Source organism: Somniosus microcephalus, chromosome 13, assembly GCF_052327205.1.
Source record: "Somniosus microcephalus isolate GS21.2 chromosome 13, FLI_Smic_1.0, whole genome shotgun sequence".
NCBI lineage: Eukaryota > Metazoa > Chordata > Chondrichthyes > Squaliformes > Somniosidae > Somniosus > Somniosus microcephalus.
In genome coordinates, this window is record NC_140999.1 from 124,900,554 (window position 1) to 124,915,777 (window position 15,224).

At 42.5% G+C, this 15,224-nt stretch overlaps 1 protein-coding gene across 2 annotated transcripts in view; it reads left to right on the forward strand.

The window, feature by feature from the left end:
• Nucleotides 1–15,224, forward strand: part of LOC147108583 (pleckstrin homology domain-containing family G member 4B-like) — a 204,408-nt gene that overhangs the window by 172,867 nt on the left and 16,317 nt on the right. The window contains exons 20-23 of one of the 2 annotated variants that reach the window (XM_086005270.1): nucleotides 1,673–1,789; nucleotides 4,571–4,798; nucleotides 11,916–12,133; nucleotides 14,440–14,504. In XM_086005270.1, the coding sequence (XP_085861396.1) occupies nucleotides 1,673–1,789; nucleotides 4,571–4,798; nucleotides 11,916–12,133; nucleotides 14,440–14,484 (608 nt within the window). In that variant the 3' untranslated portion in view covers nucleotides 14,485–14,504. The remainder of the gene's footprint in view (nucleotides 1–1,672; nucleotides 1,790–4,570; nucleotides 4,799–11,915; nucleotides 12,134–14,439; nucleotides 14,505–15,224) is intronic. The other variant, XM_086005271.1, reaches the window with a different exon arrangement.

Sequence of the window (15,224 nt, forward strand, 5' to 3'; positions counted from 1 at the left end):
TGGTAATAGGCTTCCTCATGCCCATTCTGAACTGTCATCCTAAACGCAGATAAATTCCCGTGGGATTCCAAAGTACGACAGGGAATCTCAGGATTCTGTTTACTATAGATGAACTTCTGTGTGGTATTAGCGATGCTGCACGCTTTCCATATGGAAAATTTGGGGAATGTAATAACCTGTTTAAGATATGACTCCCCTTCCCCCCCCCCCATTGTGCAAATGACCAAACATTTTCCGCAAGAATAAAGGAAATGTACAGAACCAAAGAAGACTTTTTATTCATAATATTTAAGGATAAATATAAAACAAAGCCGAGGCGGGTTCCAAAAAACCCTCTCATCCAGTGTAAACTTTAATGACTCTGTGTGAGAAATCGGATTGTAAAGTGACCTGGAATGCTAATACTGTATACAACAGTGGGCCAGTTTAAATATTTAAATAAATGTTTGGTTTAGAGTTTCCGCTTTGGGTGCAATCGGCGATTCCGGTGCAAATTGTGCCCGTTTTGAAAAGTGTTTCCCCCCCCCCAAAGTTTCCGTTCAAACTCATTTGCATATTGCCGAGCGCAAAATCTGCCATGAACCCGTGCAATAGGCCAGCATTTAAAACATAATTAAAAAAAAAATTTGCTTTGAAAAATATTCCGTGATATATTTAAGAGTGGTAACTTGGTAAAGTTTGATTAATACAGCTAAAAATAGGTTGATTACAAAAAATAAGCATTTTATACCACAGTGTCAATCCACCAACTGTGATTGACCCAATTTTAAATGAATGAAAATGACTTGTAAAATATATACAAAACTATTTTTTAGTTATATTGGGGTACAGTAGTCAGTTCCTCGGTAAACTAATTCAAAAAATAATTCAAAACTGATTAGTGTCCTTGCACCCAAAAGATCCCGCTTAATTCTTGGCGCCTCCCCGAAGTCCTGCAAGTGAGCGCAATTATCGGAAACTCCCAGTGGGGATTAATTCACCCTGTGAGCGTGGCCAGCTTTGTGGGTAGTGCCTACTTGTAGCGCAATGTTTTTAAAACTAGCGCAAAAGATCATGGAAACTCGAGTTGCGCTGAACGCAATGTGGGCTTAAAATTCCGTGATCTTTTGTGCCAGTTACACCGATATGAGGTGAATTTCACCCAAAAAAACCCAATGCAATTGAGCAGAAACCCCAAGCCAAACTATTTAAATAGAACTAATTGGACGACAGTAGGGGGAACTGCTCTGTTTGCTAATATTGGTTAAAGGTTGGTGTGACTGTAAAGTGATTTTTTCACTAACATTCACCAATAGAGGAAAATATACACCAGAAGACTTTAATTTCACGCAAACTAAGTTCTATCGCTTTTGTCTGAAGTACTTTCCCCTGCCAATCTAGTCATGGGTCTGTTGTGGCATTGGCTGCGAATCATCTCTGAGCAGAAACCACAATCTAAACTCTTAACATGAAAGCAACCGAGTTTATATGGGAATGGGAATTGGTGCCTTGTTTAACTCTCCCATTAACAGGATGTCCACTAATTGGCATGGACTGTGCTGCTAGTTGCAAGTAACTTATCGTTACAACACTCTTGAGAGCCTGGAAATTGTTCTTCTTCGTCAGTTTATTTAAGCTTATGTTTTAATAAAATGCAAAACAGCCCCTATCAATGTTGAAATTCCTTCTTTAGAGCTCCAGATGCAGGAGAGGGTGTTTATGGGCATTGGCAGTAAGCCATTTATGGACATCAAACCTAGCGAAGCAGCCATCAATGACAGATCGGTTGACTGCGTCACAAAAGGGAAAGGTATGAGCTTAACTCGGAGGTTAGCTGAAATCTGTGAGGGACTGGGTTCTGCAGTGCGTCAGAGCATTGTCCTTTTGCCTTTGGGGCCTGAGTTCAAAACCTTCTCTCCATGGACCCTGAGGAAAAGGAGTTTTGGTAATCTCAACTTGTAAATCCCCAAAGCTGCAAAAAATGGTTTCAGTTGAGCAATAATTGGCACCAATTTGAGAACTTTCTTCAAGGCCACAAGAACAGAATGTTAGAAATTGAAATTGTCACATTCCTCTGTGGTTGGGGTTAAGGTACCTTATACAAGGGAAAATTGAGACTGCATGTGACCTTTGCCACAGCTAACCTTGATGTGATTGTTGTCATCACTAGGCACATAGTAGGAAAGTATTTCATTCCTTGCCGTTTATTCTCTGCTGTTATACCTTCAAGAGCACACATGCCTGCTAAAATATAAAAACACAGAACTTCGTTCACAATGGAGGGATTACAGTATTCTGTTGATATGAAAGACTGCACAATTGTGATAGACTGATGTAGATGTTTGTTAAGCACTAAAATTGTTTCACAGTCATTTTATTCAGTATTTCTTCTTTACTGTCTTGCAATGCCAAAAAGGATTTCATGGCCCAGAGGAAAAAACAATTGTTTTATATAAGCCGTGTATATTTTCTGTTTTCATTCAGCAGCCTTCACACATTATAGGAGTTAATCCAGGCCTGGAACTATGTACTTGGTGTGCTCTCTTAATAATACTTCAGGTGGTGTTACACAAGGCACAACACTCGCATCATATATACACGCTGGTCACCCTGGTGCTGCAGCTCACTGTCCCCTGCCTGGAATATCTTTCTCTGTTCCTAAGCATTGCCTTTCATGGTATCGCCTGCATTCCTGCAGAACTTGTAGATTCAATTAATCAGTGTATTGCTACTGTTGTTTTATAAAGTTGCTGGTTAGTAAAGGTTCCAGTGTTTCTTGGTACACTGGGTCCTGGTCATTGTACTTTCTGGATAAAAGGGGAAGTACCACACCCCACATGTTGATATCAAAAGATCTACCTGTACCTAATGAGTGCTGAATCCACGTTTCTGCCAAAAGCCCCATGTATTGTATCAAATCTACTGGTTCATTTACCTTCATGATCAATCTTTATGTTCTTTGTCACCCAAGCATGACACTGCTGCATGTCACATTTACCTCAGACTTTCGGCCCATGCTCATCCACAATGCCTAAGTCAGATCTGCTACATTTTACAAGACAAAATTGATTTGAAATAAAGGATCGTAAATTGTACAAAAACCACAGTTACTTCCAGTCAGGATCCCCAATCAAAATATATTCAGTTACTTCCTTTCCGGGATCACCAAGAATTCAACGGCACTGAGCAACAAAAAGACTAAGCCATAAAAATCAGCAGAGCAAACTAATCCTCCCACTGCCACCTCACCCATGATAGAAATGTTCCAGCTTTGACCAGTACCAGACCTCTGATGGTGTTGGTTAGTGTCAAGAGGTTCACACTGTCTGGGACCATTCAAACGAGGTCCCACATGGTCCCATCATCCAGCCTCACCCAGCCCTTCCCTTGCCTAGGTCGGTGCTGTAGGCCCAAGGTATCTTTGGCACCCTTTAGCTTAGTGGATCCCCTATTTGAAGGTTTGGTACCTTTGTGGAGGGTCCCTCCAAAAGGTTGATGTCGAAAGCACGGGGTTAGCCTTAGACCACTACTATCTTTGTATTCAGTTTGATTCTCCTTTCATATCTTCCTGTCCAATTTTGGTACACTTATCTGAAAATTCTGAAGAGGATTTACACAGCGCACACACTTCCTGGAAGTAGCAGCGTATTTTCTGAAGCACCTTCACCTGCTTGTAGCTCTCTGAATGATTCAGTCCTTGCCAAGCAGCTTCACTTTATACCATTCTCAGACATACAGTTGCTAGACTTCATAAAGTTCTGAGTGAAAATGACTACCGATGCATGTAGACACTTGTGGAGCATTGTCTTATTATGCAGTGCATTTCCAATCCCCTAAGCAGTTATTTATGTTGTACGATTCTCAGATCTGAGGCAAACCACTGTCAAAGCAATAATAGTGAAATAGATGTTGGGGTTTAGCACTGCAAACACAACAAGTGGCCCTATCAAAGGTCATTCCACCCATTCTAAATTAGGTTCCAACTGATAGCATCTATAAACTACTACATGAAATAACCCCATTATGTTCCTTACACATTATTGCCTAGATCTGTCCTGCTAGAAGGGCGTTCCTTTCTTCTAATCAATGTACGACTTTCTTAGTGTCCTACAATGTATGCAGAATGTTGGATGAAGAAAAATAGATTACCAACCTTGTAGGATTTTCTTTGAATAATGCACATCCTCCATAAATTGTAGTTCCTCCTGAATCCCCCCTCAGACCTTGCAGTGGGTATTAGGTGAAGGAATTTAATTGAAATCTTCAATAATGTACTTAGTCAAACAAGTTTGTGATCAGGGCTTATATAATGACACAGCAGCAGGATGCCATATGCATCACGTCCAAAGTATCTGATGTCAAAATGTTATTATGCAAATATACCTTGTACTGTACATGGTTTCCCCAGAACCAATACAAACCTGGATTAACTCCTACATTGCATGTAGGATGCATATCATTCATAGAATGAAGAAGACGGTACAAGGTAGATAATCTATCTTTTTGTGCTGATTATATTTTGCAATACCATGTATTTTCACTTTCCTTTCAAAAGTCAACGTGCCAACAATGTTAGTTATGTCTGTTCCAGAGCAGACCAAGAGACCAAATTCCATAGGCTCTAACGGCAGTGCCTCCTCCTCGGGAAGCCAGTCTTCCTCTTCATCTTCTGGCATTGGTTCCCTCAATGTGCACATTTACTCCTCTTCACCATCGACTTCAAGAAGCAATGCTGGCATCAACAACTGTTTTTATAATACACGAACGCGCATTGAGGAAGATGACCTGGAGAATGACCCTGGTGGAAGACCTTTTATGAGTGAGTGACAAAAATCACAAGTACTGGCCTGTATAAGTAATCTTCAAGACATTCAGCACCATCTGATGCATTCTTCAGGATGTTATCCTCTTGAGTAAGGCAGTGAATGGTGTTAAAGATCTTGATGATAAGGCACCATGCTATGCTTTTGGCCTAGCATCCTAGCACTTTGTATCACGTACTGGCAGATCAAGAGTTTCATCTCTGATACTTAATGTGGTTAAGCTGCCAGCCTCAGTAGGACTGCTAGTCACATTTGGAAAGTGGTGATAAGGGGGTTTGCTAGGAGGGATGATTTGGTTATACACCCTATCACTCCGTTACATTGCAAGAGCTCACCTACCTTCCCTTTTGGTTGAACAACAGCACATGAAGTGTAGAAATTAAAGAGGGAGAGAGTGAGAGATTTTCAAAAATGAAAAGAGAATGTGAGATGGGAAAATTATTGGCAGTTATTTAATTTCACCTCTGCATATTTTTCTATAGGCAGAAAGACAGGATGGTCTGGGATGTGGACATCTGCTTAGTGATGGGGCAACAGCTGGTATAGCTATGTGGAGAAAGCCAGACCACTTCCAATCTTCTCTCCTGCCAAGAAGGATATTTCAGATGAATACATGGCTAGAAGAATGGTGCAAGGGGGAGGGATTCAAATTCCTGGGATATTGGAACTGGTTCTGGGAGAGGTGGGACCAGTACAAACTGGACGGTTTGCACCTGGGCAGGACCGGGACCAATGTCCTAGGGGGAGTGTTTGCTAGTGCTGTTGGGGAGTGTTTAAACTAAAATGGCAGGGGGTTGGGAACCTGTGCAGGGAGACAGAGGAAATTGAAGCAAGGATAGAAGTAAAAGACAGGAAGGAGAAAAGCAAAAGTGGAAGTCAGAGAAATCAAGGGTGCAAATCAAACATGGCTGTAGTAAACAATAATTCTAAAAGGTCTAAGAGTGTTAAAAAACAAGCCTGAAGGCTTTGTGTCTTAATGCGAGGAGCATTCGTAATAAGGTGGATGTATTAGCTGTGCAAATTGATGTAAGCGGATATGATATAATGGGGATTACGGAGACATGGCTCCAGGGTGACCAAGGCTGGGAATTCAACATCCAGGGGTATTCAAAATTCAAGAAGGACAGGCAAAAAGGAAATGGCGGTGGAGTAGCATTGCTGGTTAAAGAGGACCTTAACACAATAGTAAGGAAGGATATTAGCTCTGATGATGTGGAATCTGTATGGGTAGAGCTGAGAAATACCAAGGGGCAGAAAACGTTAGTGGGAGTTGTATACAGACCCCCAAACAGTAATGCTGAGCTTGGGGATGGCAATAAATGGGAAATTAGAGTTGCATGCAATAAGGGCACAGTAGTTATCATAGGTGACTTTAAACGACATATAGATTGGCCTAACTAAATTTGTAACAATACTGTGGAAGAGGAATTCCTAGAGTCTAAACGGGATGGTTTCCTAAACCAATATGTCGAGGAACCAACTAGAGATCAGGCCATCTTAGACTGGGTATTATGTAATGAGAAAGGATTCATTAGCAATGTTGTTGTGCGAGGCCCCTTGGGGAGGAGCGATCATAATATGATAGAATTCTTCATTAAGATGGAGAGTGAAGTAGTTGATTCAGAGACTTGGGTACTGAATTTAAATAAAGGAAACTACGATGGTATGAGGCGCGAGTTGGCTAGGATGGATTGGGGAATGTTACTTAAAGGGTTGACGGTGAATAGGCAATAGCAAACAGTTGAAGATCGCATGGATGAACTACAGAATTTGTTCATCCTTGTTTGGCATAAAAATAAAACAAAAAAGGTGACTCAACATTGGCTATCAAGGGAAATTAGGGATAGCATAAGATCCAAGGAGAGGACATATAAATTGGCCAGAAAAAAGCAGCAAACCTGAGGATTGGGAGCAGTTTAGGATTCAGCAAAGGAGGACAAAGGGATTACTTAAGAAGGGGAAATTAGAGTATGAGAGTAAGCTTTCAGGGAACATAAAAATTGACTGTAAAAGCTTCTAGAGATATGTGAAGAGAAAAAGATTGGTAAAGTCAAGCATAGGTCCCTTGCAGTCAGAATCAGGGGAATTTATAATGGGGAACAAAGACATGGCAGACCAATTAAATATATACTTTGGTTCTGTCTTCACAAAGGAGGACACAAATAACCTCCCAGAGATGTCGGGGAACATGGGGTCTAATGAGAGGGGGGAACTGAATGAAATCAGTATTTGTAGGGAAATGGTGTTAGGGAAATTGATGGGATTGAAGGCTGATAAATCCCCAGGGCCTGATCATCTGCATCCTAGGGTACTTAAGGAAGTGGCCCTAGAAATAGTAGATGCATTGCTGATCATCTTCCAAAATTCTATAGATTCTGGAACAGTTTCCATGGATTGGAGGGTAGCTAATGTAACCCCACTATTTAAAAAAGGTGGTAGAGAAAAAACAGGGAATTATAGACCGGTAAGCCTGACATTGGTAGTGGGGAAAATGCAAGAGTCCATTATAAAAGATGTAATAGCAAAGCACTTGGATAACAGTGACAGGATCGGACAAAATCAACATAGATTTACAAAAGGTAAATCGTGCTTGAGTAATCTACTGAAATTTTTTGAGGATATAACTGGTAGAATAGATAAGGGAGAACCAGTGGATGTGATGTATTTGGATTTCGATAAGGTCCCGCATAAGAGACTAGCGTACAAAGTTAAAGCATATGGGATTGGGGGTAAGGTACTGACTTGGATAGAAAACTGGTTGGCAGACAGAAAGCAAAGAGTTGGAATAAACGGGTCTTTTTCCGAGTGGAAGGCAGTGACTAGTGGGGTACTGCAGGGATCGGTGCTAGGACCCCAGCTATTCACAATATATATTAATGATCTAGACGAGGGAACTAGGTGTAATATCTCCAAGTTTGCAGATGACACAAAATGGGTGGGCGTGTGTGCTGTGAGGAGGATGCAGAGAAACTTCAGTACGATTTGGACAGGTTGGGCGATTGGGCAGATGCATGGCAGATGCAGTATAATGTGGATAAACATGAGGTTATCCACTTTGGTGGCAATAACAGGAAGGCAGATTATTATCTGAACGGCAATAGATTGGGAAAAGGGGAAGTGCAACGAGACCTGGGTGTCCTTGTGCACCAGTCGCTGAAGGTAAGCATGCAGGTGCAGCAGGCGGTTAAGAAGGCAAATGGTATGCTGGCCTTCATAGCGAGAGGATTCAAGTGCAGGAGCAAGGATGTCTTGCTGCAGTTGTACAAGTCCTTGGTGAGACCACACCTTGAGTATTGTGTGCAGTTTTGGTCGCCTTATCTGAGGAAGGATGTTCTTGCCACGGGCGGAGTGCAGCGAAGATTCACCACACTGATACCTGGGATGACAGGAATGACGTATGAAGAGAGATTGGGTCGATTAGGCTTATATTCGCTGGAGTTTAGAAGAATGAGAGGGGTTCTCATTGAAACTTATAAAATTCTAACAGGACTAGACAGACTAGATGCAGGAAGGCTGTTCCCGATGGTGGGGGAGTCCAGAACCAGGGGTCACAGTCTAAGGATAAGGGGTAAGCCATTTAGGACAGAGATGAGGAGGAATTTCTTCACCCAGAGAGTGGTGAACCTGTGGAATTCTCTACCACAGAAGACAGTTGAGGCCAATTCATTAAATATATTCAAGAAGGAGTTAGATATATTTCTTAAGGCTAAGGGGATCAAGGGATATGGGGAGAAAGCAGGGACAGGGTACTGAATTTGGAAGATCAGCCATGATCGCATTGAATGCGGTGCAGGCTCAAGGGACCAAATGGCCTACTCCTGCTCCTATCTTCTATGTTACTATGTTTCTATAAGGTGGAACCCCTCGTTACTGGGCTGTACTCTACCTAACATCCTGTGGCTGAGCAAATGTCTGCGCGTCAGATAGCGGTAGCATTCAGACTCAAATTCTTCTGTTTAGGAGTCAAACCATCAGCTCTTGGGCCACCCTTCTGTTTGAGTTATTGGGAGTAATTTTGACTTTGGGCGATAGTGTAAAACAGGCGATATCAATCAACAACAACAACAACAACTTGTATTTATATAGCGCCTTTAATGTAGTAAAACATCCCAAGGCACTGCACAGGAGTATTATAAGACAAAAAAATTGACACCGAGCCACATAAGGATAAATGAGGGCAGGTAACCAAAAGCTTGGTCAAAGAGGTAGGTTTTAAGGAGCATCTTTAAGGAGGAAAGAGAGGTAGCAAGGCGGAGAGGTTTAGGCAGGGAATTCCAGAGCTTGGGGCCTAGACAACAGAAGGCACGGCCACCAATGGTTGAGCGATTATAATCAGGGATGCGCAAGAGGGCTAGAGGAGCGTAGATATCTCGGGGGTGTTGTGGGGCTGAAGGAGATTACAGATATAGGGAGGGGTGAGGTTATGGAAGGATTTGAAAACAAAGATGAGAATTTTGAAATTGAGGCGCTGCTTAACCGGTAGCCAATGTAGGTCAGCGAGCACAGGGGAGATGGGCGAATGGGACTTGGTGTGAGTTAGGACATGGGCAGCCGAGTTTTGGATGACCTCAAGTTTACGTAGGGTGGAATGTGGGAGGCCAGCCAGGAGTGCGTTGGAATAGTCAAGTCTAGAAGTAACAGAGGCATGGATGAGGGTTTCAGCCACGGATGAGCTGAGGCAAGGGCGGAGATGGGCGATTTTATGGAGGTGGAAGTAAGCGGCCTTTGTTATGCTGCGGATATGTGGTCAGAAGCTCATTTCAGGGTCAAATATGACACCAAGGTTGCGAACAGTGTGGCTCAGCCTCAGACAGATGTTAGGGAGAGGGATAGAGTCAGTGGCTAGGGAACGGAGCTTGTGGCGGGGACCGAAAACAATGGCTTCGGTCTTCCCAATATTTAATTGGAGAACATTTTTGCTCATCCAGAACTGTATGTTGGACAAGCAGTCTGACAATTTAGAGACTTTGGAGCAGTCAAGAGAAGAGGTAGTGAGGTAGAGCTGGGTGTCGTCAGCGTACATGTGGAAACTGATGCTGTGTTTTCGGATGATGTTGCCTTGTGGACACCAGAGGTAGCGATGTGGGAGCGGGAAGAGAAGCCGTTGCAGGTGATTCTCTGGCTACGATTACATAGATAAGAATGGAACCAGGCAAGTGCAGTCCCACACAGCTGGACGACGGTGGAGAGGCGTTGGAGAAGGATGGAGTGGTCAACTGTGTCAAAGGCTGCAGACAAGTCAAGAAGGACGAGGAGGGATAGTTTACCTTTGTCACAATCACAAAGGATGTCATTTGTGACTTTGATGCGAGCCGTTTCAGTACTGTAGCAAGGGTGGTAACCTGATTGGAGGGATTCAAGCATGGAATTGCGGGAAAGATGGGCACGGATTTGAGAGGTGACAACAGATTCAAGGACTTTCGAGAGGAAGGGGAGGTTGAAGATGGGGCGGTAGTTTGCAAGGATGGAGGGATCAAGGGTTGGTTTTTTGAGAAGGGTGATGACGGCAGATTTGAGGGAGAGGGGGAGAGTACCTGAGGAAAGAGAGCCGTTAACAATATCAGCTAACATGGGAGCCAGAAAAGGAAGTTGGGTGGTCAGCAGTTTGGTGGGAATAGAGTTGAGGGAGCAGGAGGTGGGTCTCGTGGACAAGATGAGCACAGAGAGGTCATGAAGGGGGATCGGAGAGAAACTGGAGAAAGATGTGAGTTCAGGGCTAGGACAGGGGGGAACTTTAGTGGAAGTTTGGCCCAGTGGGCTAGGGGAAGGAAGGGAAGTGGCAGAGGCAGCTGAACGGATGGTCTCAATCTTAGAGACAAATAAGTCCATGAGCTCTTCACACTTGTTATCGGAGGTGAGGGTGGAGGAGATGGAGAGGGATTTAAGAAGATGGTTAGCAGTAGAGAATAGGAGCCGGGGTTTATCTTTGCATTCCAGAATGATTCTGGAATAGTGAGCAATTTTGGCAGACGAGAGCAGGACCCCATAATGCTTTATGTGATGCAGCCAGATCTGGCGGTGAATGGCTAAACCAGTTGTCCGCCATATCCGTTCAAGTCAGCGTCTCTTGGACTTAAGGGAGCAAAGATTAGAGCCATACCAAGAGGAATGGCCAGGGTGAGAGAGGGTAATTGTTTTAATAGGGACCAGGGCATCAAAGGTGGTGGTGAAGGTGTGGTTGAGCAGAGCGGTAGCTGCAGAAATGTCATGGTGAATGGAGGGCCAGAGGCTGGACAGTTGGGATTTCATAAGTGCACTATTATGTAACACAATATAACAGCACAGCACCATAGTACAGCTGATGTCACTTTGATACATTTAACCTATAGAATCACTGATTGGCAAAAATCCACATTAGACACAAGTCAGGAATGCAGGAAAGTGGGATTGGCAAAGCGCTCCAAGGCAGAAAATGTTTGACTGTAGGTATCTACAAAAGGTATCTCTTCCCTGTTCAGTGCTTGTCTATTCCATATAACTGAGGCTGAAGACCAAGTAGAGCAACAGCTTCGAGGTTGCAACACAGAAACAGGCCAACTGGGACAACTAGTCCATGTTGGTGTTTACCCTCCACATGGGCAAATCATTCAAACGACGAATCTTGTGCAGCTCTACTCCATGGTTCTACTTTGTGCCAAGGCACCACGATTTTCCAAACTTCATGAATGCCTGTTATCCTTCATGGGCTTAATATTTTTATGCAGTGGAAATGATCGGTTGTTTATTGCTACTACTGAAATAGGGGGCTGAATTTCTACCGGGGGGTTCTGTCGATCATCTGCTTCAACCTTGGTGGAAAAACCATGGAAACTGCACAAAAATGGTGTAAACACCAGTGACGCTGGGCTTTCCGCGGCTCTTCCTTCAAGGTTATAGCAGACGAACGAGGAAATTTGCCCCATAATGATTGGTTCCTTTTCCTGTAAATGTCAATGAAAGCCAAACTAGGTGGAAGGACGGAGTAATCATTGGAAATGTGTGAAGAACATGTCTCACTGTCTTTGTAGTCTTTCTAACAACTTGGCTAAGCCACCAGGAAGAATTTGCTATGTTTGGAAATTTTGAAGGATTGAGTTGATGACAATATGACTCAGCTGTTTTCTTCATTGACAGTTGAGAGTTCAATAACGTCCTCCCAGTGTAACTCTACAGAGAGTGTTAGCGGCTTCAGCAGTTCTGAACACAGCAGTCTTTCCCTGACAGGAGGAGAGACCGAGGAAGTGCTTTCTCTCTGCTCAGCATCATGCACGCACAGTTCAGATCCGTGCTCACTCTGCGCACCTCCATTACTGCCAAAGGGAGAACTGTCATTTGGAAATTTGCTCAAAAAGGTAAGGGGGTTATCTCAGTTGGATTTTCTGCATTATCTTTCCCCCTTTCCCATTCAGTGGACCTAAAAATGCTGGAGAATCTACATTCAAAATAAAGCAGATTAACGACAATTTTATTTTTCCTTCCAATTTTCTACTCTTCTCTCTTGATGATGTTGACTGATGGTGGGATATGATTTCATGGGCAACAGCTGTTCTCCTTGACCTCAGCCAATTGACCCCCATCAGTGGGTATCAGCAAGCTATTCAAACACAGTGGGCAGCATAGCCTGATCTTACCTTCACCATACATTTAGAATCATGAGCGTTGCAATAGAAGTTGCAATAGCAATCAAGTGTGGGAAACCTGATTCCTTTTTCTACCCTTATCCTAAAGGCACAGAAGCCAAATGTAGGATCCCAATTGCAGCCCCAGCTAAGGTCAGTTAATTCACTACAGACTAGAAATTGAACCTTTGATCTTCATGGTCTGTGTGACCTAGTTCTACATTGGGCATTACTTTGAATAACCAACTTCTCTGGGGAGATTAATAACACATCCGGATAGTTTTGGTGTAAGTAATTTTGTTTTGGATTAATTCTTGTTTTTTTTCTCTAATGTTTTCAGATCTTTGTCTTTAACTCTTAATTTTTACTCCAACGCTCCACTCCGTAACTTTTTTTTTAAGAGGCCGTTGTACTTAAAGGTGAGCTCCACCTTGATAATTACAGCAGGGCAGTTGAGGCCAATTACTATCACACAATAACATGGTTCCACTCCGTGAAACTGGCACAAATATTCTAGAACCATAGGTGCAAAAAAAATAAAATAACTAGAGTAAAGTACAATGGCATGAGCCAAATTTGGTTTATTGGTCTGGCTGATTTTTCTGAGACTCATTAACCAGTCTCGTGTAAGCAGACCTGGACTCTGTCAGTTATGCAGACAAGCCTATTTGAGGTATAAAATATTAACCTACAATTAGCAGCTAGGTATTCCCTTGTTAGATATTTTATTTTTGCTGGTATTGGAAATAACTTAAGGATTGTGAGGACGAGGCCATTAGGCTTTCTTCTTCAGAGTCACTATTCTGTAAGAAGACCGTGGGGTCAGTTTCTATCTGTGATTTCTGGTGTAGTTGTGTTGATCAGGGTAGATTGGCAATGCTGAGGACTGGACAGTTGTTCAAGTTTACAGTCAGCAGCAGAATCAATCGCCTGATGTAAAAAGTGGTTATGATGAGCAGGGAGGGGATCTCGAGCAGGAAATGATTCATATCTCATAACTGTCGTTCCACACATCCCACTAAGATTAAAATGTCTCTCCCTATACGTTGGCCTGAGTGCAGTGCATGGCAAACGTAATTACAAGCCTATGGCTGCACCATATCTCTTGCACTTCACATGAACCGTTAAAAAAATCCGATCTGATTCAAGCTGTGTGCCACATTGCTGAAAAAAGCCTGATGAATGAACTGAAATCAGGGTGATACGATTTAGTTTGAGTTTTTCTCCATAAACTGTTTTTTTTTAAGTGGAACTATTAAACCATGTTTTTCACACTGACCAGAATTGAATATGTTCCATTCCGTTTGTTTATAGTTTTCAAATAGAGCTACGTCATACAATACTAACAAGCACAGATAAACATAAACATAAACAGTATTTTCCTTGTCTTAAGTTTAGTTAAAACGTTATTACCTCCAGTAATTTTAGTCCAATGAATTGGACCACAACTGCCTTGTGTACGTATACATAAATGGACATATAAATCACTGCCGATATGTTTATAATATCGATTGACTGTTATTTGGTTTCATTATATTTATCATTTAAATTGACTGCTTTCCTTTGATCCAGATAAACATAAAAACTGTTGTGCCATGACTGATGACTTTTTGCTTGTGAAATATATTTCCCCAACACTGACATTCTTTACCTTGAGAAGCATGAGCTTTTCCAGAAAATAAATCTAAAGGAATGGTTTTGTCCAAAAGGTCTCCTTCTGAGGGAACCTATAGAGGAAGAGAGCCCAACCTTCCTCACACTCAGTGTTATGAAGACTTTGCCTTTTACATTGGTACCGTAGAATATCTTTGGCTCATGTACAAAATTGAGAGATTAACTCAGTATTTTCCTTGCCTTAAGTTTAGTTAAAACGTTATTACCTCCAGTAATTTTAGTCCAATGAATTGGACCATAACTGCCTTGTGTCCGTATACATAAATGGACGTATAAATCACTGCCGATATGTTTATAATATCGATTGACTGTTATTTGGTTTCATTATATTTATCATTTAAATTGACTGCTTTCCTTTGATCCAGGATAAATCATCAGAAGTGCCTGTGAACCGTTCGACAGCTGTCTGACGCTCTAAAGAACCAGTTTGGTAAGTATTTTCACCTGAAAAAATCATCACACACTGTTAGGGGGGCTCTACAGACATAACTTATTCATTATCTCTTGGGACCAGCAGAACAAAGTATAGCTCAGAAAAAGCACCATAGATATGTTTGTATTCACAAATAACAAAAATCTTTGCAGCAACAGTATCACAGTCTCCTTAAGGGTTAATAATACATATTTTAAGAGTAATTAAATAATACAATAAGAAAAAAGAATACAGTGTGAAAGAATAATTATTGGTAAAATGTAGCAAGGTGGCTTTAAGATGCAACATATGATTATATCAACATGTGGCTCAGTGAACGGTAGGACATGACGTCACCAATGGTCCCGCTATGCTACGCGGCCGCGCAGCAGTCTGGCGGTCCCGCGCAAACCGTTCACCGGCGTTTACATGGACGATACCACACATGAGTGAAAATTTGAATGGGCCACGCAGCCAGTTAAAGGGACCGTGCACGAAAAAAAATTAGAGGGAACATTGGATGTCACCCCACCATTCCATACGCAGCGTATTCACTATCAGCTATACTGCACAGGATGTATCCTTACCAAGCATCTGCTTCACCTGGACAGCCAGCAGTTTCAGATCAATGGGTGAAAACGGGCACCACTCATGATACCCCCCCCCCAGCACAGTGTCCAGTGCCCCCGTCATTCTTCATTCCTCCCCTCAGTGCCACTCCCAGTTCCAACCTGCTCC